This window comes from Peromyscus californicus, unplaced genomic scaffold, assembly GCF_007827085.1.
Source record: "Peromyscus californicus insignis strain IS unplaced genomic scaffold, ASM782708v3 Scaffold_8__1_contigs__length_139910024, whole genome shotgun sequence".
NCBI lineage: Eukaryota > Metazoa > Chordata > Mammalia > Rodentia > Cricetidae > Peromyscus > Peromyscus californicus.
The window spans coordinates 31,104,391-31,119,662 of NW_026294606.1; the positions used below are offsets into that span (position 1 = coordinate 31,104,391).

General features: G+C 44.0%; 1 protein-coding gene across 2 annotated transcripts; it reads left to right on the forward strand.

The window, feature by feature from the left end:
- The first annotated feature begins 1,428 nt into the window (after nt 1-1,428).
- On the forward strand, nt 1,429-9,772 carry Serpinb1 (serpin family B member 1). 2 transcript variants are annotated; one of them, XM_052727830.1, is made up of 7 exons: nt 1,429-1,891; nt 2,760-2,935; nt 4,460-4,597; nt 5,445-5,562; nt 7,119-7,261; nt 7,452-7,619; nt 9,262-9,772. In XM_052727830.1, exons 2-7 carry the CDS (start codon nt 2,768-2,770, stop codon nt 9,664-9,666), a joined length of 1,140 nt encoding a protein of 379 aa, XP_052583790.1. In that variant the 5' UTR covers nt 1,429-1,891; nt 2,760-2,767; the 3' UTR covers nt 9,667-9,772. The 2 variants fall into 2 exon arrangements, with proteins under 2 accessions (XP_052583790.1, XP_052583789.1); XM_052727829.1 differs by having other exon boundaries at nt 1,430-1,694.
- The last annotated feature ends 5,500 nt before the right edge of the window (nt 9,773-15,272 follow it).

Genomic DNA, 15,272 nt, shown 5'->3' on the forward strand with positions numbered 1-15,272 from the left:
TGGTACTGAGTGAGCCTAGAGGCTGGCATTTGATTTGGTATGCTAATAGGCACCACAGTTAGCCGGTTGTCCAGAGTTTCTTTGGGACCTGGCATCAAAGTCATATTTTTTCTCCAATTTCATATTGGAGAAAATATTCATATTTTATATATGAAGTGGCTTTGATCCAAATGAGTTAGAGTTCAGGTGAGCACAAACAGAACGCATCAAGAAAACTTTTTTTTTTTTTTTTTCCTGAGCACTGTTTTCCCTTTCCTTGGCTTGGGCTGGGAATAGAACCAGCAAGTGCTTTCCCACTGAGCGGCACCTCCTGCCTCATGTCTTGAATTTTAGTCTTTGGGTTTTTATTTCAGTCCTTTTGACCTCCTGCCATGGAGGGGCTCTCCAGTTTTGTTGGAAATAGCCGTGAAGTCCAATCTGTTCAAATCATGGCAACCTAATTACGGCAGTTGTAAACTCTATTCTCTTGGCTTTTTTTTTTTTTTTTCAGACTGTGCCTCTCTTCTTTTCGGGGAGAATGGTATGTGTGTACACCTGTGTGTGTGTGCGTGTGTGTGTGTGTGTGTGTGTGTGTGTGTGTGTGTGCGCGTGTGCGTGCGCGTGTGCGCGAGCGTGCGCAGGGGCACAAATACATGTCCATGTGGAAGCCAGGGGTCAACATTGTGAGTCTCCCTCTTATTTGGGGGGACAAGGCTTCCCACTGATCCAGTAGTGCCCTGGTTCAGCAAAACTAGCTGAGCATTGAGATGTTCTTAGGGATCTGCTTGGCCCACCCCCACCCCCGGCACTAAGATTATAGCTGCTCTCAGAGATCCGAACTCAGGTTCTCACGTTTGGGTGGTAAACAAGTTACCAACGGAGCCATCTCCCCAGGCTCCCTTCTCTTTTTCATTAGATGTAAGTTCCCAGGTCCAACAAACATCAACCCACATGATGTGATCCTCACTAACAAACAGTAGGTCTTTCTTTGTCCTTCTAGAGAGAGCGGAGAAGCACTGACAAGTTCTGTGACATTACAGATCCAGACACTTCAAGGGAGACTAGAGCCCGTCAAGGTAATGGTGGCCTGCGCAAGTCAATTCCAATTTTAGTTTGATGGGGAGGGGATGTGTTCAAAGTTTCAGTCTAATAGTTGAGAAGGGTGGTTTGGGGGCTTCTGCAGCCTGGTGTGGCATTGAGCTAGCCTTGGGACCCCAAAGGCAGAGCAGTCAAGAATGTTCCTTGGAACTGGCACTCTGTACCTTATCCAAGGGGATCTTTTCCCCCAAGAGGCCACAAATGTGCTTCTCCATCCCCACCCCCATCCCCACCCCCACAAAAAGGACCCCTAGAGTTTTGCACTGTTTCAGTGGAACTCAAAGGACAATCGTTTGACTCGCACAAGAGGTGACATTTATCCTCTCAGCCATTCACAGCTCAGGAAGAAATAATTTATTAGGTCTTTGCTTAGAGAAATAGAGAAAGGCCTGGAACTGAGGAAAGTACCAGTCGCTGAGAGTTCGCCACAAGCTTCTGCTTTCGTTTTGCTACCCCTGCAGACTCACTTTTAAGCTGTCACCAGGGAAGGAGCCTCTCCACCCAGCTCGGGCCCTTAGGGACGACACTCCCCTTCCGCATACTATAAGGGCTGCAGCTGGCCCTGGGCGCTTCTTCCCAGATCTGCAGCAGCTGGAGCCGGACCTGCTACGTAGCAGGTAAGGCCCGCGGTGGCATCGCAGCGAGGTGGCAGGTGAGGCCCCCGGGTGGCATCGCAGGGAGGTGGCTGGCCGACCCGAGGAGGCCAGACTTCTCCGCACGGTCTCCTGAAACCCGCTTGCTCCATGAGCAGCGCCCTCACCGAAGCGGCGCCCCGGGAACGCTCTGTGGATCCCCAGCGCCACCCCACGCCTAGGTCAGAGGAAGAATGATTCCAGTCAGAATTTTCTTTCCCCTAGCTCCTTTTTTTGAACCTTGAGCTAAGAGACAGTGCCTTGCAGCCCCACGGGGTCAATTTTGCCTGCAGAAAGGCTAGGAGGGAGGCGGGTGAGAGCCTAGATCCTCAACAATGAGAACTGGACTTGACCCTGGTCGCTAAGCAGCCACGCACCCGTGATTGGCCTGTACTTGAACAAATTGAGGCTTTGAGTGTAGAGACCCAAATGGGTTAGCTGATGGTCCCCAAGCAGCACTTATGTACAGCAGGCACGGGTTGTTTGCAAAAGGAGAGGGTTCCTCTCCCCTGTCACCACAGGCTGACTCTGGGAGAGTGGTGTTCTCTAACTTGTGTATCCCACTCCAGCTGAGACTGCAGCTTTGATCTCAGGCATGGAGACCCGAATCCCTAAAATGATTACATTGTTATCTTTACCAGAATTCACTTTTATGCAGAGTAGGTCGATGTGGTTTTCTGGATTCATTGCCCGGATGAACAAGGACTTGACTAACCACAGGGAGAGAAAGAGAGCTCCAGACAGGCTGTGCAGTGTGGGGGTTGTGCCAAGGTCACTGGCCATGACCCTCTTTAGACACACCTGTCTGGAAGGTTAGAGTCCTAAGACACCCTGGTGTTGGTCCTGTGTCACTGCTGAAGTCTGGCTCCAGCTTTGTGTGCCTGGGGGAATATTCTTGTCCTCTTGGGAAAGATTGGACAGGTTGGGACTGGCTGGGATGGGGAGCCCGGGAGATTTCAAACTGCAGGGTCTATGGGGTGGTTGGCAAAATTGAGGTGAACGGTCTTGCTGGTACAGTAACTGGCAATGCTGATCTCCCGTGTGTTGCAGCCTTCACCATGGAGCAGCTGAGCACAGCCAACACCCTCTTTGCCTTGGAGCTGTTCCGCACCCTGAATGAAAACAACTCCACAGGAAACATCTTCATCTCTCCCTTCAGCATCTCATCTGCCTTGGCCATGGTCTTTCTGGGGACCAAAGGCAACACGGCGGCCCAGCTCTCGAAGGTTAGCAGAAGCAAAACTGGGCAGCTTTCACTCCCTGCAAACAGTTGTGCCAACGAGATCTTCTGGTGTGTTTTCTAAACCACATCAAACTGGGTTCAGCAGCTACTCATGGTGTAGCCAGATTTTCAGAAAAGCCCCCCAGGAGCAGTCAGCTGTTCATTTTCCACCAGCTCTAACTGAGCACAGGGCACTGTTTCTGTTCAGCTGGGGACATAGAGTGACCAAAGACAATACCTGCACGTTTGGTGCTCCTATTCCCAGCAGTGACTCTGCCAGCTTTCCTGTAAGCCCCCCTCAGCGCTGGCTGCTTCCTGTCTTCATATCTCATGGACCACCACTACTCATAAATCATGCCTGTAATAACGTCACCTTCAAGCATGAGAGAGATGGGAATGTGCTACAGTAAGCAGGTTGGTTGGTGGTGGGGCCTGTTTGTAGGGACAAGGGGAAAGACAGCCACCTGTCTGTGTTCCCAGGGTTAACCCTGGGACTCTCTCCAGCCTCATTTGACTGGCTGTGGCTCTGTAGGAGGAAGGATTGGAGAGTCCCTGTGGCCTGGTGAAAGGGACCATCACTCCACCAACACACACACCCCACTCCCAGGAGACAGCAGGTCACTTCTGCCTTCCTCCCCACAGCTTCCTACTCTTCCTTAATGGGTGTGGGGGAGACGGAGGGGGGGGACTTCTGCTTTGGTGCTAATTCTGAGAGGGGGATTCTGCCACCTTTGGAAGCCTAGACAGGAGTGGGGAAAGTATTTCCTAACTGACTTGCCTCGGTACTCTGCCCCTGTGGCTAGGTGCTTCTCACAGGTTAAGTCCCCTTCAATGTTGTGGGTTTTAAGGCGGCTCACAACTCCAGGGACAAGGCTTTTCCTCCCTGTGTCATTCTAGTAGGTACATCCAAGTAGCAAACACTGCATGTTTCAGCGAGTAGCATGAACTGTGGACCTTAGGTGCTTTGTGTCCTTTGTGCCATAGAGTGAGTAACCAGCCCAGGCTCATAAAACCATAAAGGGCCCATTGATTTGCACCTGACAGATGAGGAATTAAACTCTCACCAGAATAAACTTAAGGAAGTTATTTTTTAAGGGATGGAGTTGTGGACACTAGTAAGATAACCGAAGAAAACAGCCTCAGTCAGTCCTACCTTTTGGGTCTCTCTTATTTTTACTGCTTATTTCTGAGATTTTTTTTTTAGCAGAATTGTATATACCCCAGAATATAAACATGATCATACCATTTAATCTTTTTTGGAAAAAAAAAATCAGATTTAGTGTGTTAATCATTCACATTTGTGAAACTGTTAAAAATGATTTAGAAGCCATGTCTAATGTAATTATTATATCTCACTGAGTCATACATTTCCAGTTCCATTTTGTTTGTTCTCCCAATGACATATTAATAAAACACTAGGCTGAAGTTAATCAGTATTAGAGAAAAAAATTGGTGGAATCAGACACCAAGGAATCACTTTATAACTTCAAAATAAATGATTGTATAAAGAATGTTCTCTTTACTTTAGACCTTTCATTTCGATGCCGTTGAGGATATCCATTCAAGGTTTCAAAGCCTGAATGCTGAAGTGAGCAAACGTGGAGCTTCCCACATTCTGAAACTTGCTAACAGACTGTATGGAGAGAAAACCTACAATTTCCTTCCGGTAAGAACCTAGCACTTCACATTCTGAAACTTCCTAAATGATACAGACTCTTCCCAGTACAGCCATGTTGCAGCTCATTCATAAAAACAACGGAGAATGCAGGTGGACCTTTTATCTCACAGTGTTTCTAAAAGCTCCTTCCTGGATGTTTTATTAAAGCAAGAGTAGGACGGAGGTGACCGCTCAGTGGGTAAGAGAGCTTCCGGTGCAAGCATGAGACCCTGAGCTTGGATCCCGGTACCCATGAACCCATGAAAAATGCCAGGCATGGCCTCACACTCTCCTGTAACCCCAGAACTGTGGGAATGGAACTAGGAGGATCATGGGATTGTGGACCACCCTAGCCAGGTTCAGGAGAGACCTTGTTTAGAGGGAATAAGGCAGAGAGTGAGAACAGGACACCTGGCATCCTTCCCTGGCCTCCACAAATGCACAGGTATGCACACCCATTTATACACATGTACACACACATACACCCCCCACACATGCATACACATATGCACACACACAAAGCACAAGCGGATCTGAAAAGCCACTTGAAGTACAGTCAACATTTGCTGATTTATGAAATGTTGATGTAAGATTGAAAAAGAATTAGTAAGCTTTGTATTAACACCAGAAATGTTAAATAAAAGGCTGCACTCACCACTACCGCACTGTAACCTTAAAAAGTGGTTAGGACAGTACATTTAGCATTGTGTGCTTTTCAGCACAACGGAAAAGTATAAAGGTTGGGTTTTAATGAAACTTTTTAATTCTTATGACTTTTTTCTTTTCTTTTTGGGACTTTAGAAAACTTCTGTAGAGAATAGAAGTTATTCATGACACTTTCTTTTTTTAAAAATAGGAGTTCTTGGCTTCAACTCAGAAAATGTACGGAGCTGACTTGGCCTCCGTGGATTTTCAGAATGCCTCTGAGGATGCAAGGAAGGCCATAAACCAGTGGGTCAAAGGTCAAACTGAAGGTGAGAGGCTGAGCAGCTCTGTTAGTCACCTTTCTGTTGCTGTTGCTCATACCCGACATAATCAGCTTAAGGAGAGAAAAGGCTGATTTTGACTCACAGTTTCGGTGGTTTCAGTCTCTAACCAGTTGGCCCTTTTGGTTTGGTCCTATGGCCATACAGTGCCTTGTCATGAGACAACATGGTGGAGGAGGCCCATCCTGTCCACCTCACCAGAGAATAAAAAGAAAGAGGGAGATACCAGTGTCTTACCATCACTTTCAATAGCAGCATCCCTCCCTCAAAGTAGGTTTGATGATGAAGACCTACAATCCCAGTGCTTGGGAGACTGAGGCAGAAGGATTGCTTTGAGTACACATGGCAAGACCCTGTCTCAAAAAAAAAAAAAAGAAAGAAAGAAAGAAAAAAGAAAACGCATTCCCCAGTGACCTAAAGACTTCCAAGTAGGTTCCACTTCTTAAAGGTTCTGCTGCCTTTCAATGCTGTATGGACCAGAGACCAAACCTTTAAGACACGGGCATTTGGGGAACCCTCTGAACCTTAGCAGACCATTGTGCACAGATTCTTACTCCCCTCCACTCTCTCATTTGCATCTCCTTCTTTCTCCCTCCCTCAGCTTCCCAAATCCTGACTTATGTTCACTGACACTCAGATGCTGTTCCCTAGTATAAGGGACAACGTCAGATGTCAGAAACTTACCAATGGAGAAATACAGACGTGATTTAATGGAGGCATTTGAGAACTTGTGGATTCTCCTAAACTATAATGTAAAGTTAAAACCAACTTGAAATGAAGAATAAAATTAATAAAAATGCCTGCCCCAAAGTGTTTATAAAGTGCCTGTATTGAAAGAAACGGGTTGCAGTCAGATTATGTTTGGCCAGTATCTTGTCCAGTAACTCAGGATGGTGAGTAGGGAGTGACTCACCCTCTAGGCTCAATTCAGCTGTGTGATGGATCTCTCTTCAGTCTTATTACTGTGTGAGTCAGCACCCAGGGGATCCCTGTCAGTTCCCGCCCAGCAGTGTGCCAGGCTGTGGAGAGAGTAGCTTTTGTTTCAATAGACTTATCCAAGGATAAATCTTATCTCTTGGGTATTGGTTAAAAGTCCTTTTCATGAGAGGAGGCTTCTGCTTAGCAGATTTGAAGACATAATTTGCCAGTGACCAAAAACATTTCCACTAAGGAATTTCATTTGTTTTCTGTAAAAAACAACCATTCACAAAATAATGGTTATTGTCTCTACCCAGGAAAGGAGAATGTTCTCATTTTAAACCTTTGAAGACATTTGACTTATTTTAGTGATTTTTTTTTTTTTCTGGTTCAAGGTTTGGAACCTCAGAACATGCTAGGCACACAGGTCTCAGTAAAACTTGTGGGTCTTACAAATTGGTTTATTTTAAGTAGAAACAGGATAAGTGGGTCTTTCCTAACTTAAGACTGAGTTGAAATAAAGTATGAAGTCTATGTCTAAATCACATTTTAGAGCTAATAAATTATTGGTTCAAATTTGGAATTCCAATGTGGAGCTTTAAAAAAAATTGACTTTATCTTTTCAGGGAAAATTCCAGAACTGTTGGCTGAGGGTGTGGTTGACAACATGACCAAACTTGTGCTGGTGAATGCCATCTACTTCAAGGGACTGTGGAAGGAGAAATTCATGAAACAGGACACAACCGATGCGCCATTTCGACTGAATAAGGTCAGGTGACACTACCATCCTGGGCTGTTCTTGGTTGTGTGTGAGTGCCAGGGATATACCACAGGGCCTCCCCCATTAAGCCAGGCCATTACCACTGAGGACTCTACCCCAAGACCCAAAATTCCTCTCTTCTCTAAAAGACAAAAGGGAATAATGTGAGTGATTTTTTTTTTTTTTTGTAACCATTCAGAAAGACACAAAAACAGTGAAGATGATGTACCAAAAGAAAAAGTTTCCATTCGGTTACATTCAGGATCTGAAGTGCAAGGTGCTAGAGATGCCTTACCAGGGTGAAGAACTTAGCATGATCATTCTGCTGCCTGAAGACACTGAGGACCCGTCCACGGGTCTTAAGAAGGTACCTGGTTCTCAACATTGTGATTCGTGTTTCCTTTCACTGTACTGTACTTAAACTTCCTGTGTGTACACTGCACTGTATGCTCTTGCTGTTCATCCACAGACTTCATGCAAAATCCCTTGCTAGTATGCCACCGTTTGTGTTAATACAGTCCATCAGGGCTTACTCCTCTGAGGCCTCATGTTATACAGTTAATTAGTGTTATTATTATTACTTATTGTTTGAAGAGCCCAAGTATGTTGTGCTAAGTGTCCTGTCACTGAGCCTCACTCCCAGCCCAGAAGCCTACAGTTTAAATGTTCAGATTATCTGCTGCTCTCAGTGAGCCACTGTGGTAGAGGAACATCTAAGGATATAAAGGGGAATGCAAGTGATGAGTGGCCCTCACAGGAAGTCTCTCGAAGTCTCTTGAAAGGAAGTCTAGTAAGAAGTGATTTACATCTTTGGAGATTGGGTGTCTCCTGACAGGGCTAGAAGTAGACACAACTGTGAAGATTACAGTTTTCCCTCAGAAGTCCTAGGCCACCGTGTGGCTTAACTCTTGTTCCTTTCCAGCCTACACTTGCAATCAGGAAGGACCCTGTTGTTATTCGCATGTGCAGAGGTAGTTCTGACGTGAATGTGGTCCTTTTGTCAGCTGTATTTTCTTGCTGGTATTTTATTTTATTACAAAGTGAGGCTCTAATCTAAAGAAAGAAATTTTTGCTGTCCATAAGATAAATGGTTTTGTTCTAGTCTAGAGGAACAAAAATACTTGATATTTTTATGGTACTTACTATGTGTTAAACCCTTTAAATACATCAATGTATTCAATGGTCACAACAATGCTACAAAGTTGGTGCCATTAGTATCCCTATTCTATTCTATGTAACTATTCTATTCCACTCTACTCTACTCCACTGCATGGACAAGGTCTTGCTGTGCAGCCTAGGTTGGCCTTAAGCTCACAGCTTCCATCAGTGGCTCCCAAATGCTGGGATTGCAGGCTGTGTGCCCCATACCAGCTGCTTGTCCTTGTTTTAAATGAACTAAGTACCACGCATTTTGTTCCTTTTTTATTTTTACCCAGGAGTTATTAGAGATTACTTTGGCTATAGTGGAATTTACAGATCACTACAACTTTAGAAGCTTTCACAATAAATAGAAGAAACATCTAAAATTTCCCTTGTACCATTCAAGCAAGCATGATAATAAAAGCTGTGATGGCCTATCAAAGTGATTCAGTGAGATGGGGGTTTAGGAAATCCTGAGAGGATGGAGGAATGGATAAATGGGTGGACTAAAGGAGGAGGAGAAGGGAAGAATCCAATGAATGGAAGGAGTGAGTGGAGAAGAGAGAGATGGGTAGATGGGTGAATGATGGATGGAGAGAACTATGGATGGGCACATGTGTAGGAGGGTAGATGAATGGATGATAGTTCTGCTGTTAAATGTTTTTGTACTTGGACCCTCAAGGACCTAGAAAATAGTTCTGCAATATTCTACCAACTGACAGACAAAAATGAAATCTTTTAAGTAGAATCTGTTTGGACAGAAAGCATGAAGGAAACTCTGTGAGCCGTGGCAACTGCGAATCCCTTCATTTGAATGGTACCTTATTACAATAATAAATTAACTTCTTTATGCTCTACATTAATTCTAGATTGAGGAGCAATTAACTTTGGAAAAGCTTCATGAATGGACCAAACGTGAGAACTTGGAAACCATTGATGTCCATGTCAAATTGCCCAGATTCAAGCTGGAAGAGAGCTACACCCTCAACTCCAACCTTGGCCGCCTGGGAGTGCAGGATCTCTTTAGCAGTGGCAAGGCTGATCTGTCTGGCATGTCAGGATCCAGAGATCTCTTCATATCAAAAATTATCCACAAGTCCTTTGTGGAAGTGAATGAGGAGGGAACAGAGGCAGCCGCCGCCACTGGAGGCATCGCTACATTCTGCATGTTGTTGCCCGAGGAAGAATTCACAGTGGATCACCCATTCATTTTCTTCATTCGGCACAATCCCACAGCTAACGTGCTCTTCCTTGGCAGAGTTTGTTCCCCGTAGAAGAGACTTTGGAGGCACAAGGCAGAGCTTAGAGTTTTATTCCTGAGATTTTAATGATGATAATTTTCATTTGTCCTTGCCAATAAAACCTCTACCCAGAAACTGATCTTTAGTTTCCTTTGTATGTTTAACCCCATTGGCTTTTTACATCCATGGTTTTAGGCATGGGTGTCTATTTTATCTTTGAACATTGAAAATAATCCAGTGGTTGCTGTCAAGTGCAACAGGTCTATTTATTCTTTTGAATAAATCAGACATATAGATTCTTGACCATGAGGTCACCTATGGAATTGACATACTCTCCTGACAGGCATGAGAAGGTATGGCTTTTTCAGAGACAGTTGTTTCTCAGTCTAGAATTAAAGTAAGGTGAGAGAGGGAGAAAGAGAGAGAGAGAGAGAGAGAGAGAGAGAGAGAGAGAGAGAGAGAGAGAACTGTTAAGTAATAATGCATTAATTAAATGAATGAATCTCAAATAACAATTACTATCTAGCTTCCCTTATGCTTTGTGAAATGAAACCATGCTGTTTCTTTTATAGCTAGAATTTTGGGAGCCACAGTAGAAGGCACCCTTGGTTGTTGAAGGGAGGGTTAAAGACAGACACACCATAGGAACAAAGACCACTGAAAGACCCCTTTCATGAAGACACATTTGCCTTCCCCATGATTCCATGCCATGGGATTAATGACCTTATCAATCAGCTTCTCTCTGTTTTTCGATAAAGTCTCTTGATCTCTGGCACACAGGTTGCTATGGTAATAGGATGGCTTTGTGTAGTGGTGAAGGAAATTGAGTTGGGAACTCTTGCGTTGATTGGTATGACCCTTTGTCAGATGCACTCCTTTGGATGGGGCTTAAGATTCTACATTTGTTTTTCCATAAGACTGCTGATTCATTAGACTCTGCAAGCCCAATGAGGCCCATCCTCTTCTCTCTCGCTGGTCTCAGGCAAGCCACGGCTACATTCACAAGGACAATTGGTAGCAATGACTCCATAGGTTCAAAACAAAAGTATAGCAAATCACCAGGAATCTTTCTTCCTTTTCTCCCCACTCCCCGACCCAAATACTATCGCCTACCATATTCCAGGTTCTCCAAGATCTAGAAGAAAAGCAAAGCAATGGACACTGCCTCTAGCTCTTCCTTTTGAGCTGCTTCCTTTAGTTTGGATCTGGAATGTTCCCCTCAAAGGCCCATGTATTAATAGCTTTGTCCTCAATGTCATGTTACTGGGAGGTGGTGAAACTTTTTTTTTTTTTTGAGCTGAGGACCAAACCCAGGGCCTTGTGCTTGCTAGGCAAGCGCTCTACCACTGAGCTAAATCCCCAACCCGAGGTGGTGAAACTTTTAAGAGATGGAATCCTCAAGGAAAGTCTTCAGATGTCTCTGGGGGCGATGTCTCCTGGAGAGATTATGCCTCCAGTCTCCTCTTCTACTCAGTCTCCATGTGAGCAGTTGGGGCTTACTGCCTGCTCCATGACATTGCCACCGGGCTTTCCCATCAAGACCATGTGATCGTGGACAAGAGTTTGAGACCAAACCTTCCTTTGCTCTTTATAGATTGGTTATCTAAGGTGCTTATCTTGGTAATGGGGAGCTAACACAGTCCTCCAGCAAAATCCACTGTTTGCATTCTAAGTAGTGTTCATTATACAGAAATGAAATTTCGAGAGTCTAAGCAACTCTGCTCAAATCCTTTTTACCTATGAGGTAACTACAAGTAAGTTGTCAAAGATCAAACATATTTTTAAGTCGCAGATCAGAATAGACTCTAATTCACATTTTGTGTGTGTGTGAGACACATTTAATTCATGTCATGATAAAGCAGTTAATGCAGCCCTTAAGACAATTAAAACTCCAAGCAAATAATATCATCAGCAACGAGATGCTAACAGAATGGGAGGAATTGCTGCAGGAGCCAAGAGAGAACTGCAAAGCCAGGGGCAAATTTACCCCCCTGTGCCTCAGCAACACTTGTCAGTACAGAGGAGGTAACGAAAACCAAATGGCAGATTGTGTCACTGTTAAGGCAAAGGGAAACAGAGTTTGGTCTTCCAAGGGTGGGACCCCCATTTTTCTCCTATGATTTTGCACGGCCCCCAGAGTATGCATGGAAAGCTCACAGAGCAGCTGTGAGCTTGCCACCAAACAGCCCCAATTTCCAATCCTAGATCTGGATCTACTGCTGCCTGTGGGCACATGCAGACACACACTAAAGTAATCTCTGTTGGCGGCAGGAGAGTCATCCTTAAGCCTCAAATCATTATTACAATCTACTTTTCAAGTACAGTATCCAGAGTATAATCAAAAAAGACTGTTTGGGTGGGGAGCCATGGCAACATAGACCCAAAGCAGCACAAACAAAGAGATTGTAAACAGTGGAAGACTCCAAATGTTGCCACCTCCCATATAAACTAGACAACAACAGTTTTCAAAGATGAAGTCTATGAAAGCCAAGGTCCAACATTTCAGCAGGCAACTGACAACTGACAAAAGACACTGCGAGTCTGATTGAAAAGGGACCGGAAACCCCAGAGCTTAAAATACATAATAAATTATTTTCATAGAAAAACTTAGCTAACAAGAGAAAAAAAATGTGGATTTTAAAATCTGATGAAGCAATCCATTAAAATGATTAAGTAATTAACTGATTTTAGTTTCTTCTAGAAAGTCAAATATAGTCAATAAACCTCCAAAATCAAACGTGAGTATGGAAAAGACAAAAGGAATGATAGGTATCTCAAAAGAATTAGGATGATGATGCTAGGAGAGGAGGAGGAGGCACAGAGCAGAATAATATATAAAAGCAAACATTTGGGCCAGGGAGACAGCTCAGCTGGTGAAATGCCTCCTTGCAAGCATGAAAACCTGAGTTTGGATCCCCAGCACCCACATAAAAACCCTGTGTGGAGGAGTGCATCTATAACTTCATTGAGAGAAGAGAGACAAGTAGATCCCTGAAGACGATTGGCCAGTCACCCTAGCCAGTTAGTAAGGTCCAAGTGTAGTGAGAGACAATGTTCAAAACATGAGGTGGAGAGTGATGAGCTGTGGCCCCCAATGCATATGCATGCATGTGTATACACTGTAGATGAATTTTTCTTTGGACCATGACATGAGACTTCTTATTAATTACAAAAGCTCAGCCTTAACTTAGGCTTGTTTTTAACTAGCTCTTATAACTTAAATTAACCAATTTATATTAATCAACATTCTGTCACATACTGCCCATCCTGCTTCCTCCGTGTCTCTCATGTTCCTAGACTCCTCCCCCTATTTCCTCTCTGCCTGGAAGTCCCACCTCTACCTCCTGCCTAGCTATTGGCCATTCAGCTTTTTATTACCCCAATCACATCAATACACACATCAATACACACAGTGTACAAATACCCCACAACAATACACACCCACATGCAGGTATGCCCACATTTGTAGACATACCACACAGGCATACACCCACACCAACACATACATATGTCCCCCATATACATACACAAAAAGAACAAAAGCTAACATTCAAAATGCTTATTTCAAACAAGATAAAAGGCATCAGTGTGCACTCTAAACCGTAGCAGAGGAAACAAATCAATTCTGTAGCATATGCTAGAAAAACTGCAGAAGTCTTAAGACAAAGATCATAAAAACAACCAAATAAAAGGGACTAGAGACAGGGAGGCCACACTGACAACACACAGTCATAGAAACTGTGAAAGCCAGGCCAAAGAGAGTTCTTTCAATTTGCCAGGAAAAGCAAACTCCAAATCCCACCAGCTTTAACTTAGTCCATATTTGAGAAAAATATCCTTCAAGTTAAATTCAGATAAACAAAAACTGAGAGCATTGATAAAGCAGATATTGTCTTTAAAGCACTCTGAAGAATATTCTTTATGCACAAGGAATGTCAGTGTTGGAAGAAGAATATAAAGAACAAGGAAAATGTGCATATGTGATAAATTTAAACAAATATTGGCCATATAAAACAGTAGCAATAGTGTCTGAAGAGTTTCCAATGTATATAGAATTAAAGTAAATGATAATACAGGCTTGGAGGCTTATGACTATAGTTCTAGATACCTAGGATGCTGGTGCAAGAGGACTATTTGAACTCATGTACAACATCACAGCATATTTAGACGATGATTCTAAATAAATTAAAATAAGTGATAATGGAGAAGTCACAGGGTGGGGTTGGAGTTTAATGCTCTATGGTCCTGGGTAAGGGGTATAGGTCAGTCTCTAGCACCTCCTTCCCTTAGAGAAATGTTTCCAAAGTCCTTGCATTGTCTGGGAAGATAAGCCAGGATGGGTACTGAAATGCTAAAGTCTGGAAGAATAGTAAAATGGTTTGACAGCTTCTAAATTAAACTGAAGAGAAATAAAGAATGCATCATCAATCCAAAGAAGGCAAGAGAGAAGGAAGAGATCCACAGCAGACATGAGAAACAATAAGATGAGATGTGAAACTAGATATTTCAGTAAGTACCTGACATGTAAACTCACTAAATGTTTTAGTTAGGAGACAAAGGTGGTCACTCTGGCTTGAAAAAGTATAATATTTAAAGGAAACATAATTTGAAAGGAAAAATATTTTCTATAGTTTTGAGAGGGAAAGGTCCTTCGCAGGCTCATGCGCTAAAGATGTGGTCCTTAGCTGTTGGCTCTATTTGAGGAAGTTCTGGGAACTTTAGACGTGAGGCCGAGCTGGAGTAAACAGTTCACTGGGGTGTGGTTGTGGGGGCTGTTGTCTTATCTAGGCCCCCTCTGTCTCTCTCTGCTTCTCATCTGTCCAGAAGAAAAGTGAAGTCTTGGCTGGGTACCATCTACCCAGACAGCCATGATGTAGTGCCAGGCTCCTGGGCTGAGCTACCGGAGGGTGGAGGGGGGGAGCAGGGGGGGGACGGGGAGGGGGGGGAACGGGGTGGGGCGGACCACGACGGACCACTGAAGCCATCAGCTCACCCATTTCTCTGCCATTAAGTTGCCTCTTGGGAGTTTATTTGCGATAATGAGAAAACTGACCTCTGGCCAGAACTGTGCCGCCTTGTAAAGCTCTGCCACTTTGGCTGGCAGTTCCAGTAACTCTAGTCATTATGTTTCTAGAGTCACTTTTCTCTAGGTTCTTGTATTCCTGCCCCATGGGCCCCAAGTAATGATCACCCACAAAAGCATTTACCAATGGCGTGATACTCTCTCCTTATCCCCAAACAAGGCCAACCTCGGGTCAAAAAGAGAAAAACTTCAGTCTACCCCACCCCCTTTTTTTTTTTTAATTTATTTTTATTTTATATGCATTCATGTTTTGCCATGGGTGTTGGATCCCCTGAACCTGGAGTTACAGACAGTTGTGAGCTGCCATGTGGGTGCTGGGAATTGAACCCGGGTCCATCTAGGAAGAGGATTCAGTTCAGTGCTCTTAACCACTGAGCCATCTCTCCAGCCCCCTACCTTCTTCTTAAAATGTGTAAGGACCCTTACTTGTTTACACAGAGGAATCTATCGTCGGTGTCTATCCATGATGTTGTCTGTTTGTCCATCTATGATGTTAATAACTCTTCTGGTCTCAATGCAAAGAACAATCTGCCTCCAGGTCTCCCTTAAACTCCAA

Bases quoted from the DNA above. Each gene is read 5' to 3' on its own strand.
- Serpinb1 (XM_052727830.1), top strand. From the start codon at position 2,768: ATGGAGCAGCTGAGCACAGCCAACACCCTCTTTGCCTTGGAGCTGTTC. The intron at 5,563-7,118 runs GTGAGAGGCTGA...TTATCTTTTCAG, and splicing joins GGTCAAAGGTCAAACTGAAG to GGAAAATTCCAGAACTGTTG. The intron at 7,262-7,451 runs GTCAGGTGACAC...GTAACCATTCAG, and splicing joins CGCCATTTCGACTGAATAAG to AAAGACACAAAAACAGTGAA.